General features: G+C 41.8%; 1 protein-coding gene across 1 annotated transcript in view; it reads left to right on the top strand.

The window, feature by feature from the left end:
• ITGA11 (integrin subunit alpha 11) overlaps positions 1 to 14,694 on the top strand; it is a gene marked incomplete at its 5' end in the record, with an annotated part of 163,107 nt that overhangs the window by 101,014 nt on the left and 47,399 nt on the right. The window contains 4 exons of the mRNA XM_081337310.1: positions 1,745 to 1,875; positions 7,970 to 8,136; positions 8,700 to 8,842; positions 10,193 to 10,303. Of these exons, the coding sequence (XP_081193436.1) occupies positions 1,745 to 1,875; positions 7,970 to 8,136; positions 8,700 to 8,842; positions 10,193 to 10,303 (552 nt within the window). The remainder of the gene's footprint in view (positions 1 to 1,744; positions 1,876 to 7,969; positions 8,137 to 8,699; positions 8,843 to 10,192; positions 10,304 to 14,694) is intronic.

The following is a 14,694-nucleotide window of genomic DNA, read 5'->3' as shown; positions in this document are numbered from 1 at the left end:
ATGTTTTCTTGAAATGTTCTTTCTACATGTCTCTGATCCATGATGGCCAAGAATTTGAGTTTTTCTTTCTTTCTTTTCTCTGCAATTAAGTAGATATTTGTAATCTAAATAGTTCAAAAAAGATTTTTTTTCCTGAAATTTATAATTCTCTCTTTGTCTACAGCCCAGATTATTGTCTATTTTGTCACAGCTGTTCTTTGTTGTTAAAACTTTGAAGGTCACAAACACAGATTGGCTTTTCCCAGGTTTTGCAAAGTCTTATATTGCAGTCATAGCTGTCACAGTCTTCATCCACCACTAGGTGTCAGCAACTATTTGTTTTTCACTTCTATATGTTTTGATCCTCCATTAAAAGAATAATTAACCGCTTCTGTTAGTATAAGGGTGGGGCGGAAATTCCCCTCCTTCCCTTTCGGAGGTATTTTGCTTCTTGTGGATCTTTTCCAGGAAATTAAATGTAGAATAGAAAAGAGAAGATTGAATTCCTCACCTAGTTTCAAACAAGCTGTTCACAGTTGTGCTGGTTAGTGCTTTTGGACTTCAGTTGCTAGTAGCTTGGGCTGGTCAACGCAATATGCCAGCCTTTCTCCTGTTGGGTTAGAAGGCTTTCCCCAAATTGAATGGAATGGCTGCTGCCATTCCAGAATCGCTGGAGCACCCTTCTTTCTTTGACGCCTCTCCAGGGCAACTTAGACCCATTCGCAAGCCCGTGACCGGTTGCTACCGCACAAAACCGGAAGTCTCAGTGAGGCACTTTCTCATCTTCAGACCATTTGTGTTTAAATATGCTTCTCCTTCCCTCTTGTTGTTTTCCAAATGAGTCCTAGGCTGGCACCAAAACCAATAAAGACCACCAGACACGAAGAATAGCATTTTCAGCTTCTTTTATTGGAGTATACCAGCAAAAGGGTCTTAGCAGTTAAAGGAGCCAGGACCCCGAACAATAGACAAGCGCAAATTTTATACAGTTATGATTAAGGAAGTTAACAGCCTAAGAATCACTCATTGGTTTCTTGACACATGTTTCTTTTGATTGGATTCTTCTACTTTACCCTCCTTCTTTATACACTACATGTTTATATTAATAAGCTTTCTTATCAAAAGCGGTGCCTTTCTTATCAAAAGCGGTACAGTGTGCCTCTTCTCTCCCTATTGTTCTCCACAACAATAATACTGTCAGATAGTCTGGGATATGTTGATACCAATTGCCCTAGAGTTACCCAGCAAGCTTCCATAACAGTGGCTGATTTTGAACCTGAGGCTCAAAAATCACAGGAGGCCTGAAACCCCTTTGTGTTCCACCCAGTGGTGGGATTCAAATATGTGAACAACTGGTTCTCTGTGTGGATGCCACTTCCGGAAGTCCATTCTGGGCCTGGGCAACAAAAAAATTAGCTACCATTTTGCCAAAGTGGTGCAAACCAGCTAAATCCCACTACTGGTTCCACCCCATTGTAATTTACCAGATTAGAACTGTGGAATGTAACAGAAGAGAGAATTGTTAAATACAGGGAGAGTAACTTAAATTGATGCAAACTTGTTTTTTTTCATGGCCCCACCCAACTAGTTTTTCAAGAACAATCTTCTCTCACTCGTCTAGGGACTCTGGGAACTGAAGTCAAGCAATGGGCCTTGTACACATGTAAACACAGAGATATAATTTGAGTACACATGCTTGTTAAAATATATAATTGCTTTTGCACAGCTGTGTTTAAAGAAAATTATTTTTTCCTTGGTCTTCCAGAGAATTGCAGCTGCTGATCTTTCTCCTGGCTTTATGTATTTTGGGAGCAGCATCCATGGAAACCTGGATATGAATGAAGACAAGCTGGTGGATCTTGCTGTGGGCTCCCGTGGAAGTGCTGTCCTATTATGGTTGGTCATATCAGATTTAAGACTGGTTGAGATATCTTTTGTTCAGAGTGAAATTGGGGGGAAAGGAGGAAGGGAGCAGACCCTTACTAATAGCCCAAATTAGTACGTGTCCATTATTAGGAGCCTAGGGAGTGTGGGCCCAAGCACTGATATTTTATTTTTAAAAAAATCTATTTTATTGATTTTTTAAAAATAACAGTCTTTAGTCTTTGGTCAACAGCGTGTTGTTTGGATTCATATATTTAAAAACAATCAACAATAATTAATTCCTGTAATTCCATAATTAATATATTAGTTAATAATATATTTTTGATATATATTCTTTGTCTTCTTCCAGTAGTATTCTCCTTTATCAATATTAAGCGAATATAATTCTTAATATTTTTGATACATACAAGGTTGGATATATATATCCAAACTTTTTATTCACATATACCATCCCAATATTTTTATATTTCATATATTATAAAAAATACTATACTACTTATCCCTCTTACTGTAGGGCCCCTTTATATCCATAATTTATCTATTCTTTTAACCATATTCAAACAAGTGTTTAATAATATAGTACTCCATCTGGTAAATCGAATCGAATCTCTCAAATCTAACTCTAGCCTTCTTCTTTTGCCATCTAGCTTTCTAAATCAGTATGTTCCTCTTGCCAGGGGATTCTTCCGGTATTTTTGTAAGTATTGTTGGGAATAGGAAAGACAGGTTAAATAGAATGTACATTTTTTGTCTTCCAAATTCTAATGATTCTCCTGACAGCTCTATAATCCATTTTAGATTTTCTTTCTTATCCTCAAGTTTGTTTGGAAGTCCTGAAAGATAAAATATCTTTTCTGTGTTCATTGTTGTGGCAAAAGTTTGCAGATTTTCTTTTGTTTGTATTAAGCAGTGGTTCTCTTCATTCGTAGCTTACCTATTTGGATCACTTTCCTCTGGTTTATGTTCTGTTATCTGATTTGTTTGTTCATTCTTTATTGTTGTTTTCTGAGAGTTTTAATTGTAAGTTTAGGTTGAAGATGCTCATTTATGTCATCAAAGTTGTTTTTAATCTCACCATGGTTTGAAACAATTGTCATTTGAATCTGTCACAGCATTACATACATTTCCTCCTGGAAAGTATTTGCCTTGCCTTGGAGTGTAGGTCCTGCAGATGTCTGATGTTCCGGGCTGGGGACTTCAGAAGGGGATATTAGGTGTGGTTTCCTGTCACTTTTAGATAGGTATGCAACATTCATTTTGTCTTCCCCCCCACTCCAGATAGTCTTTCACTGGTACCATAGTCTCTGTAATTAGCTTTGTCACAGCAGCCAATCTTAGAATCCAAACAACAAAATCTTACATAGTTCTTATCTATATATATGGTTTTTGTAATCCAATGTTTTTCCAATTGTCAAAACATCATTGAAAGCAATGTTTTATAACAGTTCTTCTATTCTGGGGTCTTACAATTATCAACCAGTCAAAATTGCAACCCAGAATGTTTAGCCACCTAAGAGCTTTCAAATAAATTCCCCCCTAGAAGATTAGCCAAAATTCAAGGTTTTTCTTTCTCCGCAAACAGTTCTTTTTCACAAGATGGCAGCGCGTTCACACGCAGCAGCTCTGAGCTCCCAGTACTGGTGTGTGGTGATTGGATTAATATGCGTATGGATGAATGTGCACAGTGTAGTGCAAGGGGCTAAAATAGCCTACTCACATATAGAGCTGTTAAACATCAGGCTTGCAAGGCAACCTGAAATTACTAGTGATTTTCAGCAGTCACAAAACATACCGAACTGCATAGCGAGGCCTCCAGGATCTCCATGGATTGTCTTTGGGCTGGGGAGGAGACTACGTAAGTGAAAGAGAAAGGAGCGAAAGCAAAAATGTGGCTGCAGGGCTGGGATTCTGACTAGACTTCGAAGGCAGCCTTTTAGACCAACATTGCCGAGCTTTTTTCTGAGCAATGCCAGATCCCTCGTCCATAAAATTGATGAATTACAGCTGCAGTTAGCAGAAAGCAGGCCTCCCCAGGAATGTTGTGTGATCGTTGTCACGGAGACCTGGCTACATTCAGAGATACCGAATGAAGCTGTGGAGTTGATAAGCTGAGTTTTTCACCGCTCTGACAGAGATAAACGCTCCGAGAAGGGTAAAGGAGGAGGACTGTGTGTGTACATACACTGTGAATGGTGTGTTAACAGCAGATTGGTATACACGTATCGCTCCCCAGATGTGGAACTGATGACTGTTATATGTAGGCCTTTCTATCTGCCTAGAGAAATTACTGTGGTAATTATTATAGCTGTTTATGTTCCACCTGATGCCAATGTCAACATAGCACTTTCTAAGCTGTATGACGTCATCACCAGACAGCAGCAAACTCACCCAGAGGGCGCTCTTGTCGTGGCTGGGGATTTCAATCAAGCTTGTCTGAAGACATTCTCCCCAAGTTTGTACAATATGTGAAAGTTTCCACCAGAGGGAAGAACACTTTGGACCACGTGTATTCCAATCTGAAACAGGCATACAGAGCTTTCCCTCTTCCCCACCTGGGTACATCTGACCATCTTTCACTCCTGTTGTGCCCAAAGTATGTTCCTCTCAGGAAAAGGACTCAGGCAGTCACAAAAAGGGTCAGAACCTGGCCAGTGGGTGCTCTCAGTCAGTTGCAGGACTGCTTTGAAACCACTGACTGGAGTGTACTTGAAGAACAAGATCTAAATTCATATACAGATGCCGTACTCTCTTATATTAGAACATGCACTGATAGTGTAACAACGGATAAGTGCATTAGAGTTTACGGGAACTGTAAACCCTGGATGACTGCAGAGATACGAACACTCCTGAGAGCCGGGGATTCTGCCTTTAAGGCGGGGGACAGGGACAGATACAGAGAGGCCAGGACAAATCTCAGAAGAGGCATTAGGATGGCAAAACAACAATACAAACAAAAGATGGAGAACCATTTAGCGAACAACCAGTTTACATCGGGGAGAACTTTGTAGAGAGAGTTTCCTCCTTTAAATTTCTGGGAGTCTACCTCTGTGAAGATCTGACCTGGAAAGTTAACACAACTCAGGTGGCTAGAAAGGCCCAACAGAGGCTTCACTTTCTCAGGGTCTTGCAGAAGAACAGGGTAGAACAACAGCTTATGACCCTCTTTTACCGGTCTACTATAGAGAGCGTCCTCTCGTATGGTATTGTGCTTTGGTATGCTGGTCTGACAGCCACGGATAGGAAAGTATTACAGAGGGTAGTGAGCACAGCACAAGACATTGTGGGCTGTTCCCTGACACCACTGGATGACATCGCCAGGGCTCGTTGCCTTGGAAGAGTGAGGAAGATTCTCAGGGATGACTCACACCCTGGACGGTAGGAGATATAGGAACATAGCCAGCCATACCAACAGGCTGAAAAATAGCTTTTATCCGTGGACTGTTAGGCTTTTAAATGGGACATAATCTTATGCAGAATTGACTTGGGAGGCTGGTGTGTGGTGTAGTTGGTTCACATAGTGTGGTGGGATGGAGGGTTTGTTGTCACTGTGTGTTGGGGGGAGAGAGCACGGGGGGAGGCTCAGCTAATCTCAATGTACACATGTTGTACTTTGACAATAAAGGTTTATTTATTTGAACTTAGAAATCACAAGTCAGTAAGTATTTATAATCCCAGAAAGTCAGCAGTTTTAAAACAAATGTAGTGCTCACTCTGTAGTAGGTAGCTCTGTGTATGTTCTTTCTTCTGTTCTCAGCTGTTTTTTATTTGGCTAAAAGTCACTGAGGTTCAAAGGAACAAGTTTTTCTATATTTCTGTGCGTCTTGCCAATTTCTGAGTCAATGCAGCTGTAGTTTTATACTCTAATCCTCCACTAGATGTCAGTAGTTATTCATTTTCCAACTTTTAAGACAAAGATTTATTTTCTTATAATTTCATCAATACTCTTTCAGATGTAAGATCTTAACAGTTTTCACAATTTTCAGATTTATCTAGTATTATAGTATTGTAGTATTATTAACCATTTCAATATATATCTGTCCCCCATAAACATTAATTTGCCCCTTCTGTCTATGGAAGGGTGGGGGTGTGATCCCATCCCTTCTCACTTTTGGAGGATTTTTTGCTTCTTGGGAATCTTTTCCAGGAAATCAGTTACATAATAGGAGAGAGAAGATAAATATTCACACCCAGTTCCAAGCACGCTGTTCACAGTTGTTCTGGTTAGTGCTTTTGGACTTCAGCTGCCGGTAGCTTGGGCTAGTCACCGAGGTGTGGCTAGCCTTTCTCTTGTCAGATTGGAGAGCTTCCCCCAGATCAAATGAATCAACCGCCATTGTTCTGCAATCAGCGGGGGGGGGCTTCCTTCTTTGTCGCCTCTCCGGGGTGACTTTAGACCCATTTTAGGGTCCCCTGGTGAAACCAACTGTGGGGTGTGGAGCTCTGCAATCCCTCGGCCGTGTCACTACAACGGAAGACTGGAAGTCTCCCAAGCACTGATGTTTTAGATCAGGGGTGTCAAACTACCGGCCTGCGGGTCAGTTTCATCATAATGAAGCTGTGCCCACCCCATTGCTGGCAATGCAAAAAGAGTTGGGATATGTTGCAACACATCATGTGATGTGGTGAGTTTGACACCTGTGTTTTAGATCTATGCTCCTCCTGGCTTGTGAAAACTTCCTGAGCGATGACATGTGGATGGCTTCTGGCGGTGTTTAATGCTTCCTGTGGGAGGGGTGTAACCTAGCATTTTAAGGAGGCTCTTCTGAAGAAGCCATTGTTAGACCCTATTGGATTATTTCACCCTCTCTCCAATCTTCCCTTTCTGGGGAAGGCTTTTGAAAATTTGGCTGCATGGCAGCTCCAGAGGTTCCTGGATGAAATGGATTATCTAGACTAGTGGTCCTCAATTTTTCTGCCTCTGCAGATCGGCAGTGATGATGGAGGAGGAGAGGGGATGGTTTCCTGTGTGCGCCTGCTGCTTGTGCAAATGGAGCTTTGCGCACTTGTGTGCTTGCCCATCGCTTGCGTGGCCCAGTTCCTGACGGTCCACGGCCCGGTACCAGGCTGCTGGCCAGGGGTTGGGGACCCCTGATCTAGACCCTTTCCAGTCAGGGTTCAGGCCTGATTATAGGATGGTAACAGTATTGGTTGTGCTTTTTGATGATCTCTGGCGGGAGCAGGATAAGGGTAGTGTGTCCATTCTCACTCCACTGACCTCTTGGTGGCCTTCAACACCATTGACCATGGTGTACTTCTGGAGTGGTTTTGGGGGTTGGAAGTGGGGGCTCAGGGTTGTCTTGGTTCACTTCCTTTTTCTGTGGCTGCTCTCAGTCAGCGAAAGGAAGGAAGAGGTCTAAACCTAATCCCTTTGAGGACCCCACAGTACTTAGCACTTTCTCCACTTCTGTTTAACATCTACCGTATATGAAGCTGCTAGGTGAGATCATCCTCCACCATAGGCTGACATATCATCAATATGCTGATGACTCCCAGCTATATGTCTCGGTCCAAGCTGAGTTAAGTGCTGCCATGAACTCTCTCTCTCTCAGTGCTTGGAGGCTGTTAAGGGCTGGATGGGGAGCAATGGCAAGATGGAATGGCTCTGGGTTTGGGGTTCCTTGGTCCATGGAGAATTGCCATCTCTGGCCTTGAATGGGGCGACACTGCCCTAGACAGACCGAGTACATAATCTGGGGTTTTTCCTGGAGTCACGACTTTTGCACGAGCAGCAGGTTGCAGTCGTGGCCAGGAGGGCCTTCACACAACTGCAGGTTGTGCACCAGTTACTCCCTTTCCTGGACTAACAATCCCTGCCCTAGTCACCTCCTGTCTTGACTGTTGCAATGTGCCCTACATGGGGCTGCCCTTGAGAAATAGCCAGAAGCTTCAATTGGCTCAAAATGCAAGGGCCTGCATGGTTTTGTGCAGGCCTAGATGTGCACCTATGTCATATCTCCTTTAATCTTCTTTAAACACCTTTTCCCAGCTGCAGATGTTAGCCAGATGATCCCAGAAAGCACACAGCTGCAGCAAGGAAGTTTTCCCCCCTGTAATGCATTTCTGGAGTGGCTCAAGTTATCAGCTGCCTTTTCTTTTTCCCTATAAGGTCCCGCAGTGTGGTCCAAATCAATGCCACCCTCCAGTTTGAGCCTTCCAAAATCAACATCTTCACCAAGGACTGTGTTCGGAATGGAAAAGAGGCCACTTGTCTGTCAGCCTTTGTTTGCTTCACTGCCGTTTTTCTCTCAGCTCATTTTCAGACAGCTCATGTAGGTAAGTGGCAGGGGCTGCCCTCCCTTGAGGGTTGTTCTCCCCATTGGGTGGCCATATTGCTGCCTCAGGGAGGGGGGCTTTTATTTAGGACACACTCCTGTTCCAGATGCTCAGAGCAGGGAACAGGGAGATGAAACTCTGCAACGCAGGGAGAAGCATTTAAGGGGAGAAAAGCCTGAAATTGTCTCCAGAATCCAGTGATTACAAGGAAGCCCTCTTAACTTCTTCCCATCACTGCCATTTAGTCATCACTTGCTTATTTATAAAAGTAAGTTTCCTATTTAAGAAGTAAATTTATAAGACAATTGTAACAGTTTTTGGGAAGCACATTTAACAGTAGAGGAATGTGGCTGCAGAAGGAGTCAATTAAGTGTTCACTGATGATGTTCCCTAGTCAGGTCATGAAACATCTGCAAGAAAACAAGCAAGCTCAGAGAGCACCAAGGACCTCTCATTTCAACTCTGAACTACAAATATTCTCCTTGAGATTTGAGCAATTTAGTTCTACATTTTATTCCACATTGGAGAATAAATTATTCAGCCTCAATCTTCCTTCATTTTAGCATTGGATTACAACCTCACCATTGATGAACGACGATATATCCCACGAGCCCACCTGGATGAAAATGGAGATCGACTTGCCCACAAGACAGCCACCCTGCTTGCCGGGCAGGAACATTGTGACAAGATGGATTTTCACGTCTTGGTAGGGATTTTCTTGTTGGGTAACTGCACTCAAATTTTGTTTTTCTCTCAAAACAGTAGAAAAGGTTGTCATTTCTCAGGGATGTCTGCAGGCAGGAGGTGTCGGAGGTGTCGGGTTTGCAAGGTGGTAGACATGGCAGCACAACTGAAGCTCTGCTGCTTTTGTACACATGTGCCTATTTTGACTCCCTAGTGCAGTGATGGCAAACCTTTTAGAGACCGAGTGCCCAAACTGCAACCCAAAACCCACTTATGTATCGTTGGGTGCCGGGTAGGCGTGGCCCATTGGGGGGGCGTGGGCCTTGGGGGGCTGGCTGTGGTGGTAATGGCAGATTGGGTGGGACTACAAAGTTCAATCAATCAATTCCAATTTTACGAGGTCTTTTTTTCCCCGCAAGAAGTTGAAATTGATTGATTGATTGAACCTCTTTTTTTGCACATGGCGATGGAGGCCTAAAGCAAAAAGGTTTTATAAAACCCAGCTGAAGGCCTAGGACTGGGTCAACGGCGCACGTGCCCCAGAGAGGGCTCTGCGTGCCACCTGTGGCATGCGTGCCATAGGTTCGTCACCTAGTGGATGCTCCTGTTTTCTATCCAGCTGTGTAAAACATTTCCTGCAAGTTTTTTCACAAAACAGCAATAGCAATAGCACTTAGACTTATATACCACTTCACAGTGCTTTACAACCCTCTCTAAGCGGTTTTACTGACCTCAGAAGGATGGAAGGTTGATTCATCCTTGAGCTGGTGAGGATTGAACTGCCGAACTGCTGTCAGTCGGCAGTCAGCAGAATTAGCCAGCAATGCTGCATTCTAACCACAGCACCAGCATGGCTATTAGTTTATTAAAATATGCACTGGCCATTGTACCTCCAGGCCCACATGCCAGCCTGCAGAAAGAACCAATTCTGCCCAATTGTTCTGGTTGTCAAGAGTATTGTGGTCTGAGATCAATTATCTGTTTACAATTAGACTCTTTAAGTATTTGATAATGTTTCTATTAGTTTCTGGTTTTCGTTTTTGAGTTTGATTATAAATGCATTTTTGTTATTATTTTACTGTAAAGTCATATTTTAAAATTGTCATAGGAAAGCTTGAGCATTTGTATAATTATAAAAGACCGGGGATAAGGACAAAAGTAACAAACCCTCCAGAGCTTTGTAATTTTAATTATATAAAGTAAATGAATAAAGAAACAAACTAATAAAAATAAGACAAATTCTGCTCATTTGGACAGTTTATGTGCAATGCACTATGTAAACCCAAAAATTTAGTTCTCTAACCATATTATGTTGAACACACTCAGCTGAAGGATAATTATGATTACCTGTTTGTTTTTTTTACTCTTTCAGGATACAGCTGATTACGTGAAGCCTGTGACTTTCTCTGTCGATTATGCCCTAAATAGTCCTGAGACTGGACCAGTGATGGATGATGGGTGGCCAACTTCACTGAAAGTTGCTGTGCGTAACACCTTCTGATTCTGGAGTGAGGGTTAAAGAGGGTTAAATTTAGAAACCATTGCAAGAAATGTTCAACTTATTTATTGCTTTGGCTCCCTTTCCCCATCACCCAGGTCCAAAGCCTCTTTCAGCACAGAATAAAGAACAGTAGTCTGAGATGAAAGAGTCAGGAACTATAGAGTCACAAAGAACAGAGAGCAGAGGATAAAGAGTCTTTGGTGGAATATTAAAATCTGTATGAAATTAATAAACAATATGCACTAAATGAGGCTAGAGTCCCCTTGTTTCACATGTTTCTACATGTTATGGAACAAAACTATATAGTTTTAATACAAACAACCAAATCTGCAGAAAGTAAATAGTCCAATCTTTAAATCCAGTCCACTTTATAACATGACATGCCTGTACCATTGTAAAATTTTGCAAGGATTTATGAATTCTTGAAAGAGGGTGCACGTTGTTCTAGAATTTTCTGGCTCTTCAATTCCGGCCCAAGAACAGACATCTGAAGCAACTAAATGGTTTCCTGGCCTCAGAAATCAGTTTTAGCAACAGATAGAGATAGAAATAGAGATAGAAATAGAAATAGATAGATGATAGATAGATAGATAGATAGATAGATAGATAGATAGATAGATAGATAGATAGATAGATAGATAGATAGATAGATAGATAGATAGCTTTTTTTGTTTTAAAGAAAAAAGGTGCCGGAACTCACACACGTCATACAAACTGCCTTTGTAGTTGAAAAGAAAAGAAAATTAGGGGTAGTATTACACTCCCCGGTCCTGTCTAATGTTGTTGTTCTTGTTTTTTTGGGGGTCTAGGATGTCTTGGTGTTTTTCTATTTGATGAACCTTTTAGTACTTTGTAATAATGTTCTTGTTTTTTTTATTTAAAATTTGTTTAATAAAAAAAATTATTAGAGGGAAAAAAGAAAAGAAAACCCTTCAATTTTTAGTGTATCTAAAAGACTAGGATTTTGTTCAAGGTTAGTTAATACTACTAATGTTACTATGCACTGTGTGGCTTTAAATTACAAGAAGGCATTTTATTAATGTTTTGGGACTTTTACCACTGGCGTACCCATTTAGTTTAATGAGTGGAAATGTCAGCTTTCTATGTGGAATGAAATGGACCCAGTAAAACAAAATTTGGTTGCTTGTAAAAGATTGAGTTATTTTAAAGAAGCTGTCAAACAAGGTGGAAAAATTTACACTTGGAGTTTAATATGGATATTGACTTGAAACAAATTGAAGTTGAAACTTTGTCAGTGAACAGATTACTTTTAATTTACCATTAAGTTAAACCCAATTTAATAAATAGATCTGATTAAACCTCATACTGTACGTTGACCTTTACATCTGACCAATACATAATTAATATATATTATTATTAATAATAATACCTCCAAATCAAGACATTGGCTTTATTCTTATTCTTCCCCTCTGCAGTTTGAATATAAAGTATAAAAGACTAAAAAGAGATTTTCGTAGACATCCCAGCCTTTGAACTATCCAAGGAACCGTAACAGCAAAGTTTCGCTGTTGGGCAAACTTCCATGCCAGCCACCTTTCTTTCTTTTTTTTTAATTGAAAAATTTTAAAATACATTTTAGAACATATACCCCATCAACCCCACCCCACCCCCTCCCCTCCCTTCCCAACACCCCCCTCCCCGACTTCCCAGAGCTGAATACAGGGTATTACATCATACAATCTTACTCTAAAATATTCTAATTACTATAATTAATCTTTAAATCCTATCGCACTTTAACTCTCCAAAACGTTTGGGGGAATCTCTTTCAGAATCAAAACCTCCTGACCAGCAATTTTAAATCTCTTATTATAAAAAATTTGAATAATCTCATTTCTTATCTTTCTCTTCGTAAAATACACCACCACATCTCTTGGCAGTTTCCTTTGCCTGGCAATCCAAGAGTTAACTCTGAAAATTTTATCTATCTCGCCAAAGAAATCTTCGGGTTGAAACCCCAAATTAGGTGCCAGGGCATCCACCAGCATCTCTTGCAAATTCTCCTGAGGATTCTCTTTCAAACCTCTGATCCTCAGGGCAAACTCCATATCTCTGTATTGTATCATCACAATCTCTTCATCCATTTTATCCATTTTATATTCAACTTCACCCATTTTGGCCTCCAACATCAAATTATTTTGTTTCACTTCTTCCACCCATTCATTCAGAGTCTCAGTACAACCTGCAAGCCCCTGAAGTGCTAACAGAATGTCCTCCCGCATTTCCTTGTTCTTATCCTCAATAAGCTCAGCCACCTGTTCAGTTATTATTTCAGTTATTTTTTCAGACTGAGTGGCTAAAGCCGCTTTTAAGGCATCTTGCAGGTCATTTAACGTTACAGGTGGAGAAGCTGCAGGGGATGATGTCAAAGATTGCAATCCAGATTGCTGAACAGGCGATGTCCCTGCACTTTTAGTAACAGGGATTCTAGGAGGCTTAGAAGCCATTTTAAAGGCACTTAACTCTCCGTACACACTTTCACTTTTCTTCTCCTTTAGCAGCTTAAACCAAATCTTGTAAATTTAAGCAGGTCAAATTTAAAGTCCAATTCCTCCTCAATATCCCAGCAAACACTTTCACTATAAAAGAAGTGAGAGAGGAAAGAAAAAAACCCTTCACTTCTTATAAAAAAAATCTTCCCCTCTCTTTTCCTTGTTCACTCGGGTGCCATTTTCCCCTTTCTTTTCCAAGTAGTTATTGAGACGGAAAAAAAAATATTTTTCGAGAGTTAAAGCCTTGTATTTGCTGTTTATACAACTCCTGTATCCGCTCTGCTGCTACAATGTTTCTAGATGTCAATCAAATCCGGCAGGAGTGGGTTCAGCATCTTGTTCTGCTGGTAGCAGAAGAGTCCTCCACTCTGGAGATTCCCAGGCTTTGGAAGAGCTCTCACCCTTCAAACCCCAGAACAAATATTCTGGGGCTCTAGGGGAGCTCTACCCCTACCTGGGAACTCCCCCTCCCCTCTTCACCCGAGGAGTGGGGTTTTCCCGCCGCGGAGCAGCTGATTGTCAGCTGCTCCGTGGTTTAAACAGCAATGGCCGGCGGTCGATTCCAACTGTCCGCGACGCTGGAGAGCTACCTGGAAGTCCCCAGCCACCTTTCTTTTTAACCTTACACCCCACCTTCTGTAAGGGAAGGCAAAAGACTCACTCACCCTCTCATGAAAGAGGGCCTCCCACTGCCACCATTGGCTTCCACACCACATGGTCTGACCCAGCCAATCAAGCCAGGCTCTGGCTGTGGTGCTCCGGCACCTGATAGCTCCTCCTAGAGGAGGCAGACAGCACCGGAGGGGAACCCACTCGCACCGTATCACCAGCGGGGCATTTTCAAAAGCAAACGAGGCTAGGAAGGGTAACAATAGGAAAAGAACGCAACTCTGGAAAATCCATTGAAAAAAAAGTGCCAGAACGTTGTTCCGGTGCATTCCATGACAAAAAAAGCCCTGGATATATAGATATAGATAGATATGGATATGGATACAGATTAGATATATAGATATAGATATAGATATAAATCAGAGCTGGAAGGGATCTTGGAGGCCTTCTAGTCCAGCCCCCTGCTCAAGCAGGAGGACCTATACCATCTCAGACAGGTGAATATCTAGACTCTTCTTAAAAATCTCCAGTGATGGAGCCCCCACGATTTCTGGAGGCAAGCTGTTCCACTAGTTAGTTGATTGTCCTCACTGTCAGGCAGTTTCTCCTTAATTCCAGATTGCTTCTCTCTTTGATCAGTTTCCACTCATTGTTTCTCGTCCTGCTTTGGAGAATAACATGACCCCTTCCTCTTCTTTGTGGCAGCCCCTCAAATACTGGAACACTGCTATCATGTCTCCCCTATTTCTTCTTTTCTTTAGACTAGCCAAACCATTCTTCATATGTTTTAGTCTCCAGGCCTTTGATCATCTTAGTTGCTCTTCTGTGATTTTTTTCCAAACTCACAACATCTTTTTTGTGATACGGTCACCAAAATTGGCTGCAGTATTCCAGGTGTGGTCTTACTAGGGTTTTATAAAGCGGTACCAATACTTCGTGTGTTCTTGATTCTATGCCTCTGTTTATACAACCCAGGATTGTATTAGCTCTGGGGGCTCATTTTCACCAGGAAATAGCTTGAGAAATAGCTTTTTCCGGTGAAAACAGAGGCACAGAGTGAGGTGAGCTCATTCTGGGGGCTTGTTTCTGCCCTGAAAGGGCTTGAGGAAAGGCCTGCCAGTGGGACACTTCAGAAAAGGAAGGACTGTCACACAGAGGTTCAAAAGGCAGAGAATCCCTGTGTTCTGAATAGCCCCGTAGGCTCTCAAACACTTTTTATGCAAAGAGCGACCTGAGTCACACAGAATTTCAGGC

The sequence above is a fragment of the Vipera berus genome (assembly GCF_964194415.1).
Source record: "Vipera berus genome assembly, chromosome: 12".
NCBI classification, from domain to species: domain Eukaryota; kingdom Metazoa; phylum Chordata; class Lepidosauria; order Squamata; family Viperidae; genus Vipera; species Vipera berus.
The sequence above is the reverse complement of the archived record's forward strand: the minus strand, read 5'-3'. Positions and strand labels throughout refer to the sequence as shown.